The sequence below is a fragment of the Orycteropus afer genome, unplaced genomic scaffold (assembly GCF_000298275.1).
Source record: "Orycteropus afer afer isolate SDZICR_OR568_19922 unplaced genomic scaffold, OryAfe1.0 scaffold00002, whole genome shotgun sequence".
Taxonomy (NCBI): Eukaryota; Metazoa; Chordata; class Mammalia; order Tubulidentata; family Orycteropodidae; genus Orycteropus; species Orycteropus afer.
The window spans coordinates 30,232,865-30,249,027 of record NW_006921589.1 but is presented as its reverse complement, the minus strand read 5'-3'; the positions used below and the strand labels follow the sequence as shown (position 1 = coordinate 30,249,027).

General features: G+C 37.5%; 1 protein-coding gene across 1 annotated transcript in view; it reads left to right on the top strand.

Moving 5' to 3' along the window:
• The window catches only part of ABI2 (abl interactor 2), a 177,421-nt gene that overhangs the window by 154,006 nt on the left and 7,252 nt on the right, over positions 1 to 16,163 (top strand). The window contains exons 9-10 of the mRNA XM_042780247.1: positions 4,130 to 4,288; positions 12,869 to 12,955. Of these exons, the coding sequence (XP_042636181.1) occupies positions 4,130 to 4,288; positions 12,869 to 12,955 (246 nt within the window). The remainder of the gene's footprint in view (positions 1 to 4,129; positions 4,289 to 12,868; positions 12,956 to 16,163) is intronic.

The following is a 16,163-nucleotide window of genomic DNA, read 5'->3' as shown; positions in this document are numbered from 1 at the left end:
GAGATGGATTGATACGGTGGCTGCGATGATGGGCTCAAGTATAGCAGGGATTGTGGGGCTGGCGCGGGATCGAGCAGTGTTTCGTTCTGCTGTGCATGGGGTCGCTATGAGTTGGAAACGACTTGACGGCACTTAACAACAACAAAACACAGCAGGTCATACACATTTTGTTCCATGACATTGACTGCGGTTCCCCACAATATAACATCTCTCTTCCTACTTCCTCCCTGTAGTTACCTCTTCCTTGTGTCCTTCTTTCCTATGCATTCCTGACCCCTGAGCTATCTCCCTGTGCAAACACTGCCCTTGTGTTGTCCACAATTGATCCCTCTAAGGAGTCTGTCTACCTGATGTAAATGTTCATGCTATTTGCCTGTCTATTGTTTGGCTAGAAGGCACAGGAGTGAGTTCAATTCTAGATCTGAAGAGTAACTAGGGTCCATTGTTTTGGGCTATCACCAGGCTCTATCAGACCAGTCAATCTGGTTGTTTTTTTGTGATTTTGATTTTTGTTGCACATTGTTCTCCCACTCTATCCAGGATCTTTCAGAGGACATATTTGGTTTAAGATTTGAAGATTATATCAGGGCAGTAATTATAGAGGTTCATCTAGCCTTCATGGCTCCAGAAAATCTGTAGGATTCAAAATTCTGTTCTTTATTTTCCCCCTTTTGATCAGGATTCCTCTAGAGAGTCTTTGATCAAAACATTCAATAATGATAGCTCAGCACCATCCTGTTCTTCTGGTCTCATGGCAAAGGCAATTATTGTTCATCAAGGCAATGAGCCACAAATTCTATATCTTCTTCTTGTTTCTGACTCTCCTTCTTTGTCTGTTGTTTTTCCTCCTTCCTCTGTTATTCCAGGTGAATAGAGACCAATTGTAGTGCCTAGGATTGCCACTTAAGAGCTTTTCAGACCCCAGGCACCATGGAACAACTGAGGGGTAGAACAGAAGCACTAAACATGTTATTAGGCCAATTAACTGGGATGTGTCATGAAACCATGACCCTTATGCTGTATTCTTTGTTTACAGTTCTTTGAGCTTTGACAAACTTAGAGTTATGTAACTACCACCATAATCAAGATGTAGAACAGCCTTATCGTCCAAAAATATTCTCCATTCACCCTTTGCCTCCACCCTCAGCCCCTGACAACTCTTTGATCTGATTTTTATCCTTAAAGTTTGCCTTGGTAAGAATATGATGTAAACGAAAGCATAAAATGAGGTATCTTTTTGGCACAATACGTTTGAGGTTTAGTCATGTAATTACATGTTGTGAGTATTTTGTTCCTGTTTACTGCTGAGTAGTGCCTTATTGTATGGTTGTACCACAATTTGTTTCTCCATTTCCAAGTTGAAGGATGCTTGGATTGTTCCAGTTTCAGGTGATTATGTATAAAGCTTCCAGAAGCATTCGTATACAGGTTTTTCTGTGAACATAGATTTTCATTTCATTTAGGTAAATATCTAGGAATTGTAGGGTTGCTGAATTGTATGGTAAGTGAATGTTTTTAAGAAACTGCCAAGCTGTTTCCTTAAGTGGCTGTAAAAGTTTGCACCCTACCAGCAGTGTATGAGATCTGTAGATTTGTGTCAGGTTTTTTTGTTTTTTTGTTTTTTTTTTTTTGCGAACTGCTAACTGACAGGTCAGCACTTTGAACCCATCAGCTACTCCAAGGGAAAAGAGATGTGGCAGTCTGCTTCCTTAAAGATTTACAGCCTTGGAAACTCTATGAGTCAGTTCTACTCTGCCCTATAGAGTCTCTGAGTCAGAATCATCTCGACAGGAGTGCATAATAGGTATTTAGTGGTTCCTTAAGTGGTTTTCATTTGCCTTTCCTTAATAAAGTTGAGCATCTTTCATGTGTTTATTTGGCATCTATGTATGTTTGGTAAAGCTCCTGTTCAAATGTTTTGCCCCTCCTCATTTTCATAGAGTTGGTTTCTTTTCATTGAGTTCTTTTTAGATTCTGGCTACAAGTCCTTTATCAGTTATGTGATTTGCAGATACTTTCTCCAATTTGTCTTTCCATTCTTTTAATTGTGTCTTTGAAAGCACAGGTTGTCTTCATTTTTTATTAACTTTAAATTATCAGTTAATTTTGCTTTTATGGATAATGCTTTTGGTGTTATACCTAAGAACTCTTTACCTCACTCAAGGTCACACAGATTTTATCTGTGTTTTCTTCTAAAAGTTTTTAATTTTAGGTTTTGTCATTCGTTCTATTATAGTTAAGTGTAGTGTTTTTTTTTTTTTTTAAATACAAAGCAAGGTAAATGCCTTATAAATAGCATAAGTAGTCACTCTTACATAGTGTCTTTGAATCAGTGAGGACTTATAATGTGAGATTTTAGACTGGATCTAAGCATATAAAATTTAAAACATGTTAATTATTAGGTGTTTCTAAATCTAATAATCCTGAGTTTGTATTAGTTTTTTATATATATATATATATATATATATATATATATATATATATAGTGTGTGTGTGTGTGTGTATGTCCAGTGGTTCAAAAGTCTGAATGGCCTTTTGAATAATAGTGTATCAATTTATATATTTACATTTTTATTTTGGTTATGGTGAAGTTTTGATTGATAATTGGTTATGTATAAGCTTGAATATTCAAGATTTTTTAAAACAGAAATGACTTTTAGTTTTCAGTACTGTCATATATAAGAAGATTAAATGGCATAGCAGATCTTGAGTGTTTTTCTAAAATACTTTATATGAGTCTATATGAATCCAGGTTTGATAAATTTGTTGAGTTCCTAAAGACCAATTTTAGGCTGGAAGACCCATTTAATTAACATCGGTAAGTAAAAACTTACAGAGCTCTGGTAGCATATTGGCTAAGGCACTTGACTGCTAACCAGAAGGCTGGCAGTTCAAACCCACCAGCCACTCCTTAGAAGGAAGATGGGGCAATCTACTTCTGTAGTGATACTGCCTTGGAAACCCAAGGAGGGGTTGCTATGAGTCGGGTCCGACTCGATGGCACATAACAACAACAACAACAAGAAGATAAAAATTTGTCAATAATGTGTTTTTCTTTGACTCTTCCTCCTTTCTTCCCTTCTCTCTGCTTCTCCCCCCCCCCCCCCTTTTCCCTTCTTCCTTACTTTCTGGTGTGCTCCTTCCTGGGAACTCTAGAACTATGGGATGTACATGCATGTGTACACTCTTTCTCTGTGTCTCTTTCTGTCCATCTGTCTGTAAGAAAAGTCCTTCACCTGAATATTTGTACATAGAGGTGAGGTCAAGAAAATTTAGGTATCTGACTACATTAGGAAATGGAATGGATTTGGAAAAAGTGTCTCCACTTGGCATTGAACAACTCTCAGCAAAATACAGTAAAATAGATGATAAATTTGACAGATCAGGAGTTACATTAACATAAGATATATTTTGATTCACTTTTTGTATTGTAGCTTTCTCCCATAATTATAAATTTCTTAAGCTCTAATTTTTAAAACAAAATAATCCTGCATTTAAAGATGGATATTTTTGACTAAAGAAAGATGTTTTTTGATCATTTGGAATTGTGTCATTTGACTTTTATTGCTTAGCTATGTTTTTCCTTTAAACTAATTGCTTTGCTTCTTAGACTGTATCTTATCTTGGAATAAAACATTTTTTCAGTTGCTTTCACAAATGTTTTCTTACTTTGTTGAGTTTAGTTTCTAGTATGTAATGACTTTTTTTTTCCCCCCTCAACTTTTTATTGTAATTTGGGTGAGGCTGTTGTGGTTTTTCTGTTGCTGTTGTTTGCTTTTGAGAGTCCAGGGCATAAATTTTGATTACTGGTGATCATTTTGAAACCCAATCAAATTATTGATTTAATAAATTCATCATTAATGTGTGCCTTTTTGGGAGTAGCTTTGCCAAACTTAATCATAATTTCATTTATCTGTTGTCCTGCTTTTACATTTTGATATGTCAGCTGAATAATAACTATGTCACCTTGCATTGCAAAGCAGCTTGTGTTTGTCAGAAAACAATTAAAGTAGCTAAGCACTGCAATTTTTAATAATCTTACTAAGATTAAGGCATTGCACCTAAAAGTGTTTTATTGTCTGTGGTAACCTTCTTGGAATGACAGATTTGTGTTCTGTCCCACTTCCAGGTCATCCTGTTCAGTTCTACAGCATGAATAGACCTGCCTCTCGCCATACTCCCCCAACAATCGGGGGCTCATTGCCCTACAGACGCCCTCCTTCCATAACTTCACAATCAAGCCTTCAGAATCAGATAAATGGAGGACCTTTTTATAGCCAGAATCCAGGTTAGATTTTCTTTTACATTCTATAGAATATATCTAACTAAATAACCTTGAATTACAAATGCCTAGCACATGATAGTTGTTTAATACTATTTGTTGAATGAATAGAAGAATGAATGAATACAAGATTGCTAATATCTTCCAATTCATTATTGGTATTTTTTAAATCAATACATAGTTGCTATATAAAGTTGTATAACATAATTTTTCTGAACATAATCCTTTTGATGGGTTAATGGATATTTCTTTTTAACGTAATTCTGTGGTGATCAGTATTTCTTCCTTTTTTAATCAAACATCCTTGCTCTATGAATAGCAAGTAATCAAGTTGAATGTACATGAACAGAGTTTAAAAGTGGCAAAGGAAAAGAGAAATGACATTTTTGAAGATGCTTTTGCTAGGCAGCTGTGCTATCTTGGTCAATTATCATATTAAATCTATGGTATTATCCCTGTATATAGATGGGAAAACTGGAACTTGGAGAAGTTAGTCCAGATACAGCTATCCATTCTATTACATCGTGCATAGACATACATTTTATACTATATATAATATCAATATTTTGCTTCTCCCTTCGAGAAGCTAATTGTAAATATTAGACTCTGATATGTCAACTTACTGCATTTTTCTGGATTTTTGCCAAGAGGCAAGCAATGACAGGGCACAACCCAGTCCATCTTCAGTAAGCCCTGAATTTTGTGGAGCTGAGTTTTTGAGACTACTACCTATTGATGAAACCTTAATTGTATCTTTGGAATCCTATAGAAGAAATATGATCCTCTTTCTACATGACTACTTACCGTTTAAAGAATGTGTTCCTGTTTATTATCTAACTTAATTCTTAACAATCATCCATAAAATAAGGCTGATGATCATTTTCATCTGTATTTTATGGGTGAGGAAATGGGCTGAAGTGATAGTCCAGTTAGGATTTGAATTTAGATTTTCTGACTCTAAGTTTGGTGTGCTATTTATTATATTACCTTACTTGCCTTAAGATTTCTAAAGATCTTTCTCTTACCCATCTGACTCTTCTCTTTTTGAGGGTAAGGATGCCCTCATTGTATTGTAAAGTATGTGAGAACCTGAGAGTTTCATCTAGCTGTATCCTGGGAAGTATGCTCAGTAACTGTTTGTTGAATATTGAATGAATTCTTTGTGCCTTTATCCAAATCCTTTCACTGTTCTGGATCTCTCTTATAAATTAAATACTACACTTCATTTGTAGTTTAACCAATGCAGAGTGTAATGTGGGTACCATCTGCCTTAGTTGAAATATACTTCTCTTATAGCTCTCTTTGATCATACTTAGTGTCTTCAGGTGTGCCATACTTTTAACTTATTTGGCAAAACTTCCTGTCTTGTTCATACATTCTGCTTTTAAACCATGTTTCCCAAACTCACGTTTGTACGATAACTATTTTGTACCTAAATGTGTTTATTACTTTTAAATTTTATGCTGCCTGTTTCATAGTTGTGCTGAGAGTGGGCTCTCTTCTGATCCTCTTAGAAATCTAGGCAGTTACCGTGTATGGTCCTTTGCCCTTCCTTGTCCATACATGGAAATTTGAAAGAACGATGTTAGTCCAAAATGGGCTGGTGCTGTAATGGAGCTCTGTGATGCTTCATTGTTACTGCTTAGGACCAACTATGCATGATACATAGAAAGTATATACAGTTGAGAAGGGTAGGCTTACAAAAACCCTCTGGGTGGAATTTATTTGAAGGATTTTTAAGCATACAATAGATATTTCAGTAATTCTTTGTTAATTGGATTTTTATGTACTTGAAAGTATATGTTAAAATAAAAAAACAAAACTATATTCTGTGGAATGATATTAATGAAAGTATTTTTCACAATAATAGAAGTTGTTGTTGTTGTGTTGTTGTTATGTGCCGTCAAGTCAGCCCCGACTCATAGCGACCCCTCCTTGGGTTTCCGAGGCAGTATCACTACGGAAGTAGGATTGCCCAACCGCCAGCCTTCTGGTTAGCAGTCAAGTGCTTTAGCCACTATGCTACCAGAGAATAATAGAAGTAAGGTCTGTGAATCAAGATTATTGGATCCTTAATTCTTTCTGTTAAGATCTACTTTTCTTTTCAGAAACTTAGTAACTGTTTAAAAAGTAACCACAGTTTTGTTAGTTGGTTAATCACAGTGTTTTTTATAAACTTAAAAAAAAAAAAAAACACCACCTAAATCATGTGTTTTGAAAAGCTCTTTTTTTCAGGATTTAGTGCTTTGCAAACCAGTGTTTGAAGACTATTAGATGTGTCTTTATTTTACTTAAGAATATTGTATGTGTAGGGGGAGAATATTGTGAAAAAAAAAAAGTGTCTTGTTTTATCCCACAGTTCCCACAGTGGTCCCTATTTTTTCATATTTAAAATAAAATCATTTATTATGCTTTCTCACTAGCTAATTTCCTGAGTTAACAAGATTTGTATTTTTCTGCTTATTGGAGTCTTGGCATGAATAAGTGCCTCTGAAGAAGTGAGCTGGCAGTAGATTCATGGTACTGCAAATTTAATAGGGTTCTGGGGCATGCAAGTCTAGCAGCCCTGTAACTATGTCTTCTCCTCACTTATTGACATGCTTGGGTTCCAGGGGCCAGGTCGCTATGGGAAAATCAGCATTATGTGGAAATGAAGGATGACCACATCATTGCCTGACTGCCAGATCACATCATTACCTAACTACCAAACCACCAAGAATCATGGCCCAGCCAAGTTAACATATAACCTAAACCATCACAGCCAGTGTTACTCTTGTCTCGCACCTTGCCCGTTTGGGACTGCCATATGTTATGTTGTTGCTATGTAAAATAGTCAGACACTAGATTTGTTACTATAGTTGTCAATGTGAAGTCTCAGATACCAAGAGAGTTGATAAGTGAGGAGTAAGTGTATTTGTTAACGCACCATTTGGTTTGATTTTGAAAGGGCAGAATTTGGTTTTGGTTTTTATTCCTTTAATATAGCGCTTAAAATATGGAATACCCCAATGTCTACTGTCAAGTCGTAAGAGCACAATAATTATTTTCTAATGAGATTCTTTTAGAAACAAGTTACTGAAAGGAGCACTTTGACTAGAACATAACTGAAGCCTATTGGGTCCTCATTGTTTCTTAATCTGATCCAGCCAGTGAAATAGCAATACCAATTTATTATCCATTATGCCAGCAGCAAGGAGGGGAATTGAAACACATAGGACTAACCAGGAGTTAACAGTTTGTACTTTATATATAGATGTGAAGCATCTTATTGGTAAACAATATATACATACATTTGCATATAAGTATACACATTGATGCAAACCTAGTTTGGTAAGGAATTGAGAATGTGGTGGTTAAGTAGTGAGGCTTTTAGTAGAATTTTACTGCTCATTTTAATACAAGGCTTTTTTTTTTTTTTTTTTTAAACAGCTAATTCATAAAATGATAATGTTGGCTTCTAGAAATGTGACTTCATATAATTATATGAGGTAGGAGAATTTCTGAGGGAATATGCAGTTTTACATAGGGAACATTTAGGCTTTACTAACACCTGAATAAAAATAAATAAAAAGAAACTCTGAAAAGAACATGTTAGGACAGTGATCGTGCAGAAGAGAAACCATACCACATATTCTCTGGGTGATGATTTATAGCATTACCTTGAATCTCTAGAAGAAGGCGGATGTGCTGGGGGCTTTACAAAGTCTAAATAAGGAGCAGTAGCAATAGCTCTTTTCAGATCTTTATTTTGGTTGTTGTTATGTGCCGTCGAGTCAAACCCGACTCATAGCGACCCCTCCTTGGGTTTCCGAGGCAGTATCACTACGGAAGTAGGATTGCCCAACCTTCCTTCCGAGGAGTGGCTGGTGGGTTTGAACTGCCAGCCCTCTGGTTAGCAGGCATGTGTCTTAGCCACTTATTTATTAGAGAATATCTACTCTAGAGAGAACAAGAGGGCGAGTAAGAGAAAACAACTAAAAAGTCCAATCTCAGATGACCCTTCCACACTGATTGATTAAACACAAGTGTGTTAGTTGTTTTTTTTTAAACTGTATATCTTAATTTGTATTTTTGGGGGTCATAAACATCATAATGATTTTATTTTTGAAAAGGACTAAAAATCTGACCCAGTTAATTTTTGTGATAATGTTGATAGTTAATGAGTAACCATATTTTTTTCCATCAGCATAGTTCCTCAAAGTTTTTTTTCAAATACCTTGTTCTAGGTTGCCATCCATATTTAGAAAATATTTCACTGTTAAAATAAATTGCTTATATTATTTCCCTCATAGGAATGTAAAGTATAAGCAACTAAACATGAATGAGCTATTAAATATTTGTGCCCTGTAAAGGCAGTGGTCTTAATGGTTTTATATGTAGTATTTATAGTGGTGGTTTTGTCTAATTACAGTGTTTATCTATGAAGCTGTGAAACTAAGGTGTAAAAATCTAACTTTTTTTCTCCAAAACTCTTTTAGTTGAACATTTTAAAACATCAGGCCTCAAAGCTTAAATGCTTCAGAGGACTTTATAAATAACTAGGAGGGAGCATAATTGGAAAGTCTATACATTTCATCAGCACAGACTCATCCTCTGAGTTTGGTTTGCTTACAGAGCCTTTTCTTGTTTATATCTGCACCTTGTGTGCACGTGAGGTATAGTTCTCACCCCTGTTCTATGTAAGATCTCTTTATAAACTCCATTTACTTGGTGAGCCTACATTTTCACATCATCTTCATTATTGTGTAAGGGCTAATAAGCTTTAACATATTACTGGATCAAAGTTTGGTTTGGACATTTCCATGGTTAAAGAGGGAGAGTGTTGTCGTACAAGGAATTAGCTTAGCTAAGTAAAATGAAAACAAGTTTGAAAGGTGTTTCCTGCCCTTGCTTGTTTGTGAAATGCATAGGAATAGAGATGGAATATTACAGATAATTCTCTGCATCAAGAGTCTGCTTAAATGCTCCAGAACAGTTCACCTTTTACTGAACTCCAGGGAAAGTAAATCTGTGCTAACTAGTTACAGGAATTCTGGCTGGATGAAATCATCTGTGGTTGAAAAAGAAATACTGTGGGGTCTGGAATAATTTGGACCACCATGTGACAGGGTTGTCTGGGCAAAAAAAAAAAAAAAAAGAATTTAAAGTGACCTTTGTAAACCCCAGACAGAACAGAATTTTTGAACACAACCCTGGATAGCTTTGAAAAAAATCTGTTATAAAGTGATTTTGTTCAAGGAAGGACTGGGATAGGTTTTTACCTGGGCTGCTGTTGGTGTACTCCTTAAAACCCTATTTCAGATTTGTACTGTCAGAACTAGAAAAAGAAAGAAAACCTATTTATCTTCAGAATAATAATTATAAGAAACAACCTATGCACAAAAAGATTGCCATACAGTAAGCACCTAATCATTCTATTTTTTAGCCAATTCCCAGAAGGTGTAATTTTTTCACTTGAAGAGAAACAGTGATTGAAGTGGGAGGTTTCCTGCTGTTTTGTTACAGAGGAGGTTGGAACATGTGCTGACAGACGAGGAATAACATTTCATCTTACTTGGCTATAAACATGCGTCTAGTCTCTACTTTTGTGTTGCTCTGACACTGGCTGCCATCTGCTTCTCGGTTTATTTGCTTTGTCTCTTCTGTGTTCTCTGTTAACTGTGTCTTTCTTCTGTTTCAAGTGTTGGAAACACAGGATGTTGTTGTCACAGGGGTTCCTGGGACCCTGAGCAAGGGCCCTTGCCTTCTGCTGACAAAAAAATTGAAGAAGAGAGGCAAAATGTCCACATGAACCAAAGGTTATTAAAGAGACAGGAGTGGGGAGGAGCTCCCAAAGGAGAGGTGGATAGAGGCTTTTGCCTGTGCTAGTTCCCAGTCTCCCTGAACAAAGGATTTCCTAGGGCTTATGAAGGATTTTAGGTGGGAAAAAGACATCATCTTCATTCATGAAATGTGTGGGGATCTCTGGGAAAGAGGGGGTTATGAAGATCAGATGCACATGCAGGAAGTAGCCAAGATAGGTCCCACCAAGGCTGTTGGATCAGAGATGGAACCTGTCATGAAGGCTGCTAGGATGCTTGATGTGACTTACACTGTGTGTTGCACATGTGTGATGGTTTCTGGACCCTGGTTCAAGTTCAAGTCCTGGCACGGGACTCCTGCTCTTGACTGCCTCTGGTGGAAGGTCACTTTGTCAGTCATGTTGAATTTTACTCCACATGCTCTGCCTGGTGAGGAACTGAAAGACAGCTCAGAAGGTTTATCGCATTTTACAACTGATCAAGCTTGTAGGGTTTTGAAGTGTAGCCCCTTATCTTACCCATGGACCTGGCTTGTTAATCGTAAGCAGTTCTCTGGCACTGGTGGTGGGAGTTATGTGGTGGTCTGTAGGCTTAGGTTCCAAGAACACTGACTCAGAGGCTGCTGATTCAGCCAGGCCAGTTCCCTGCCTGTCTCCTTGTGAACATAGCAGGTGTGCCACAGAGACATACAGGTAAAGGAGTTAACTGCCAAGAAATGCGACTTTAGGGAAAAACCTAACCAATAAGTATCTTTTAAAGACAGGTACCAATTTCTAGGTTTATAGTACTCTGTCCCTTAAATCTAGATCATAAATTCTTCATGATCATATGTATTCTCCCTGCATTTATACACAGCAACAACTGTTACTTCTCTGCTGATGACTCCTAGCTCTGTACCTCTTGATTTTTCATAGACTCCAACAAAATTTTCCTGTTGACCCATGCATGTGGCATTTTATGCATCTCATTTATCGTGTCACCAGCTCTCTCTCCCTGCCTGCTTGCCCACCTGTTGCTTGCCCACCTGTTGCTTGCCCTGTGCGCCCTACTAAGGTTCATGTGGTTTGTGACACTTCTGCCTTATAGTTCAGGATAAAGATCTAAGAGTCTTCTTCATCATCTTGCTCTTCTTTCTGCGGGAGCTAAATTGTTACTGTAAGAACCCTGGAGGCACAGTGGTTAAGCACTCAGCTACTAGCTGAAATGTTGGCAGTTCAAACCTGCCACCTGCTCCTTCCATCTGCTTCTGAAAGATTACAGCCTTGGAAACCCTATGAGGCAGTTCTGTTCTGTCCTGAAGGGTTGCTATGAGTCAGAATTGACTGGATGGAGATGGGTTAAATTGTTATTTAACCAGGTACTTTTTTTTTCCTTACACTGTTATTAAGTTCTCTCCTTCCCCCTCTCCCTTCTGTTTTTACTGCCCCAGGTTAGGCTTCCTGCGTATATCGTCTTTTTTATCTTTGCAACCACTTTGTGAAAGTTGGTTGCATTACTTATTTTCATATAATCATGGATTCCGTCTGAAGACCAGCAAGGAAATGATAGATTAGGGATTTGAATCTATGTTACTGTAAACACTAAACACTCTTTCCTCTGGCATGTAACATCCTTCTCTTCATATCTACTTACTCACCTTTCCAAGTTCTCACTTTCTTCTAGCTTCTCTATGTTAGCCATATGGAGATATTTCCAATCTGATGAATTCGTGATAATATTTTTGCCTCCAAGCCTTTGCCCTCACTTGGTTCCCTCAGCTTGATTGTTTTTTTCAATCTTGTTTGCAATACCTACTTAGAGGTCATTTCTGTATAGCCTGACCACAACCACTACCACCACCACCCCATGATTACCTCCAGGAAATTGCTACAAATATTATTGGGTTAAGTTTATTATTTTGTCTTCTTTTCCCAACTGGAATGTGATCTCTTTGAGGTCAAAGTCTCTTACCATCTTTTTATTTTTATTAGTCATAACTAATTTGGAACTAATAAAAACGTTCTTTCTTTATAAGACGTTCTTTATACTTGCTCTGAAGGAAACTTTAACTCTAGAGTTCCTCTTGGGAAACTGCATTTATACATTAAAAATGCATTGAGGGCTGGTGCTAGGTGCTGTGTCAGATGTTCAAGATAGAGGAAAAAACATGAGGAGGAGAGACAAGGATTGGAATGAGGCACTTACATGTCAGGGAAGACATGCCCCTGGCTAGTCAACATGGTATGAGTTGGGAGTTAGGAAAAAGTGTAATGACCCAGCACCTGACTGAGAAAACATTTTGGATACTGGGCTTTGAGTAGAGTGCTTGCCACTTAATAGGAAATCAGTAAATACTTGTTTAATTAATGAATGAAGAATCAGTTAATTTACCTGTTAATGAAATGATGAAAAGTATAAATAGTAATTTTTTTCTCCTGTATTAATGAACTTTTAAACTTACAACCTTCATGTTAAAATTCAGAAAACCAAGTTACGACAATCTGAAGAAGTTCTCTCTTGGAGAAGATGTTGTTAATGATGTGAAAAGATCAATTGCTGTTACTTGTTAGGGTAGATCTGTATATAATGTGTCCTGGTGTAATTTTTAAAACTTCCTAGAAACTCTTCTAATACTTTGTTTTTTATGTTAATGAATTATCCCTCAAAGGGGGATTCTTACGTTAGCTTATAAAATGTTTCTGGATAGTGGTTTCCCTCCTTATGTGTTCATTTTATTGTATTATCCTTTCCTTGTAATGTAACTCGCCCTTACCCCTTATCCTCCACACCTTTTTTGTTTTTGCAGTATCTCTTGCTCCTCCTCCTCCCTCCATCCTACAGGTAACTCCTCAGTTACCTTTAATGGGATTTGTGGCCAGAGTCCAAGAAAATAGTAAGTTTACATCTTCTTTATGCTGTAGATCAGTTTATAGGCATAAGATGTCATTTATATATGATTGGCTGAATAGTCATTCACTTACTGATCCTTCAGATATTTAAGTATTATGTTCAAGTCATATGAGTGGAGTAGTAATGATAAAATAATTAAGAGGAAGTTCTGTACTTACAAACAGCTTAAAATCTAGTAGTGAAGATAAGACAAATAAATACAAGGTGGCACATAGAAGAAGAGAAAGACCTTGTCCAATGGGGGCGATCTTGCTAAGTCACCAGACACCCTGTTTTCCCTCAGGGTTGCTGAGACAGATAGAGGATAGTCCAGTTTTCTGTCATTGGAGTGTTCTCTAACACTGTTGGGAATAGCTCCAGCATTTTCCTCTAGTCCTGTGATTCCATGCATATGTCAGAATGACCATTCCATGGTAGGTCCCAGAAGACCAAGTTGCTGGTCTGTCTCTCAGGAAGCCACCTCATAGATTGGCAATAAATTTAGCTTGGCCTGGGGGCTGGCTGGTGTTCAGCCATTCAGGATCAGATAACTGATTTTGCCCACACATTGAACCTTCTCTAGTGAAGGATTAAAGAAGCTGAGGAGACTGGTGTCTACAAATCAGGCCTGTGTTAATGTTCAGGGAGAAATTGAGATCACAGAGACCCATCTAGACTATTTGATACAGGAATGTTTACCTTGTGAGCAGTCTACATGATGAGCCACATAATCATAGGATTACATGATGGGCATGGATCAGAATGAGGGAAATTACATTAATTAGACTTAATGGCTTCAGGCTGAAGTAGCTCACTGTATCCACCTCATAAGGATGGCCTCACCAATGGCATAGACATTTGCAGTCTGTTGCCTAGGGCTCATGCACCTTATGAAATGGGCATTGCCAATGCTAGAGTGTAAGCTCTATGAGAGCAGGGAATTTTTTGCCTGTTTTTTTTCAGTGGCTCTTTCCCTAGCACTTAGAAAAGTATTTGACACAGAGTAGGCATCTTTCATTCCTCCTTTTTTGTGCTTTTGTAACTGACTAATTGCTCCCTTTTGGTTAAGTGATTCTGTTTTAACTGGTTATAATCCAACCTTACTGGTTTGAGAGCTTAGTTTCTCTTTCAGGTGCCTTTACATACCTATTGGTGACTACTGGAAGCAATCTATTACTTTGGTTTATTGGGAGGTTCCGCATGAGCACCTCCAATATTAACCACACTGAGATTTCTTAATGTACTTTGTTAAATTTAAGAGCTATTTATATATATAATCAGGTAGATTTCATAAGCTTTGAAGTTACGCTATTGAGATCCACTGTTCTTTTGGCTTGGGTTGACCCATGCAAGCTTAGGGAGAAGGTGGCCTCTCAGTGAGGTTCAGTTGGTTCAGTGTACAGCACAACCACAGTCTGACCCTTTGCCAAGCTTGTGAGGTCAAAAAATTCACCTTGGAAAGGTGTATACCAATGTTTGGAATTATCTTCAGACCTTTTCAGGTACATTATTTTGAAAATACTCCGTGGTAACAAATATTTACTCTGCATTAAGTTTGATTTTAGGAAGAAGACCGAATTTTTCCGAACCAAGTTGCTATGGGTCGAAATGGACTCAGTGGCACCCAACAGCATAGTGAACAGTTACACTGGGATAAGTAGTGCAGCTGTGATCCTAGTATTCCCCTCCTCAGCATCTTTCTCTGGCTCCTTAGTGCCCTTGAGAAAGCCCACAGTGCCACAAGGCCTTCCTGCCTGATTCTCTCCAGTCTCCTCGGGCCTCTTTCTACCTCCAGCTCTTCACCCAGCCACGCTGAATATTGGTCAGTTCTTTGAAGAATTCCTGTACTTACCCTTGCTCTTACTTTTTTTTTTTTTCATGGAACATGAAGTATCCATCGTCCCATCACCTGCTGGCCACTAACTCTTACTCTTTAGGTCTCAGGAAGCCTTCCCTGAAGCATGTAAGAGATGTGGTCCCCTGATATGTGCTCCCATAATACCTTAAAGCATTTGCTACACTTAATGAATGTTTGGCTGTTCATGTTTCCATGACTTTCCCACTGCTCTTTTCTTAATGCTGAGCACACCCGTTGTAGGCTCTCAGTTGATGTTTGCTAAATGAATAATAATGAAGTGTGACTTTAAAGTTATTTGATTTATCTCATGCCAAAGTGTAGCTTTAAGACCACAGGCATTGGAGTTCAAATTCCTGCTCTCCCACTTGTTGTGTGACCTCGTGTAAATTACTTAATCTTGGAAAGCCAGCTTCCACATCCATAAAATGAATATTAAAAACACCACCTCCCAAGATTGTAAAGATTAAATGAAGTAATGTGTCATAAAGTGCTAACTCTATACTTGGAACACTCTTAAGTCTTCAAAAATGGTAGTTTATGATGATGGTATTATTAAACTGGCTCTGAGGCAGTTATAAGAAAAGTTAAAAATGAGCAATGAATGGAAGCATCTGAATAATTTTGTAGTATAATCTCTCAAGGTAATTGTTTTGAAAGAATTCCTTTGGATCCTTGTTTTTGTCAAGTTATTTAAAGTTAAAGGTTATGGATATAAATAGGATATATTGTTTTTCTTACACCAACTGTGTGTAATTTTTCATAAAGTATACACAAAAAGCACTTATCTGTATGTTTTGTTTATTAAAACCATTACGACTAAACGGTGTTTTTAATAGATAAAGTCCCAAAGCTCATAAAGAATATAGGTTAAAAAGTGCAGAGGAGACAGCAGAAGAAGAAAACTGAAGAGAACAGAGTAGCACGTTGACGTGGATAGTTCTCGGCAGGTAGCAACAGTCTTCTAAAGTCCATTTGGTTCTATCAGTAGACTAGAAAATAAATAAGACTTCCTTGAGAATCTCACTGAAACATACTGGTGCCTCATAAATAAGAATCAGTAGTGTTGAGTAAAACTAGGCAGTTGACAGATACGAGTTCATGCAATTTATTCTGTTGAGCTATGCTCAGGTATGCACCAAGCATCTTAAAAGCCTTGAGTTCTCTGAATTTGGAGATAATCTTTTAGATATCACTATATATGCTTGACTGCTAACCAGAAGGCTGGCGGTTCAAACCTACCAGCCACTCTTCGGAAGGAAGTTTGGGCAATCTACTTCCATAGTGATACTGCCTCGGAAACCCAAGGAGGGGTCGCTATGAGTCAGGTCTGACTCGAGGGCACATAACAACAACA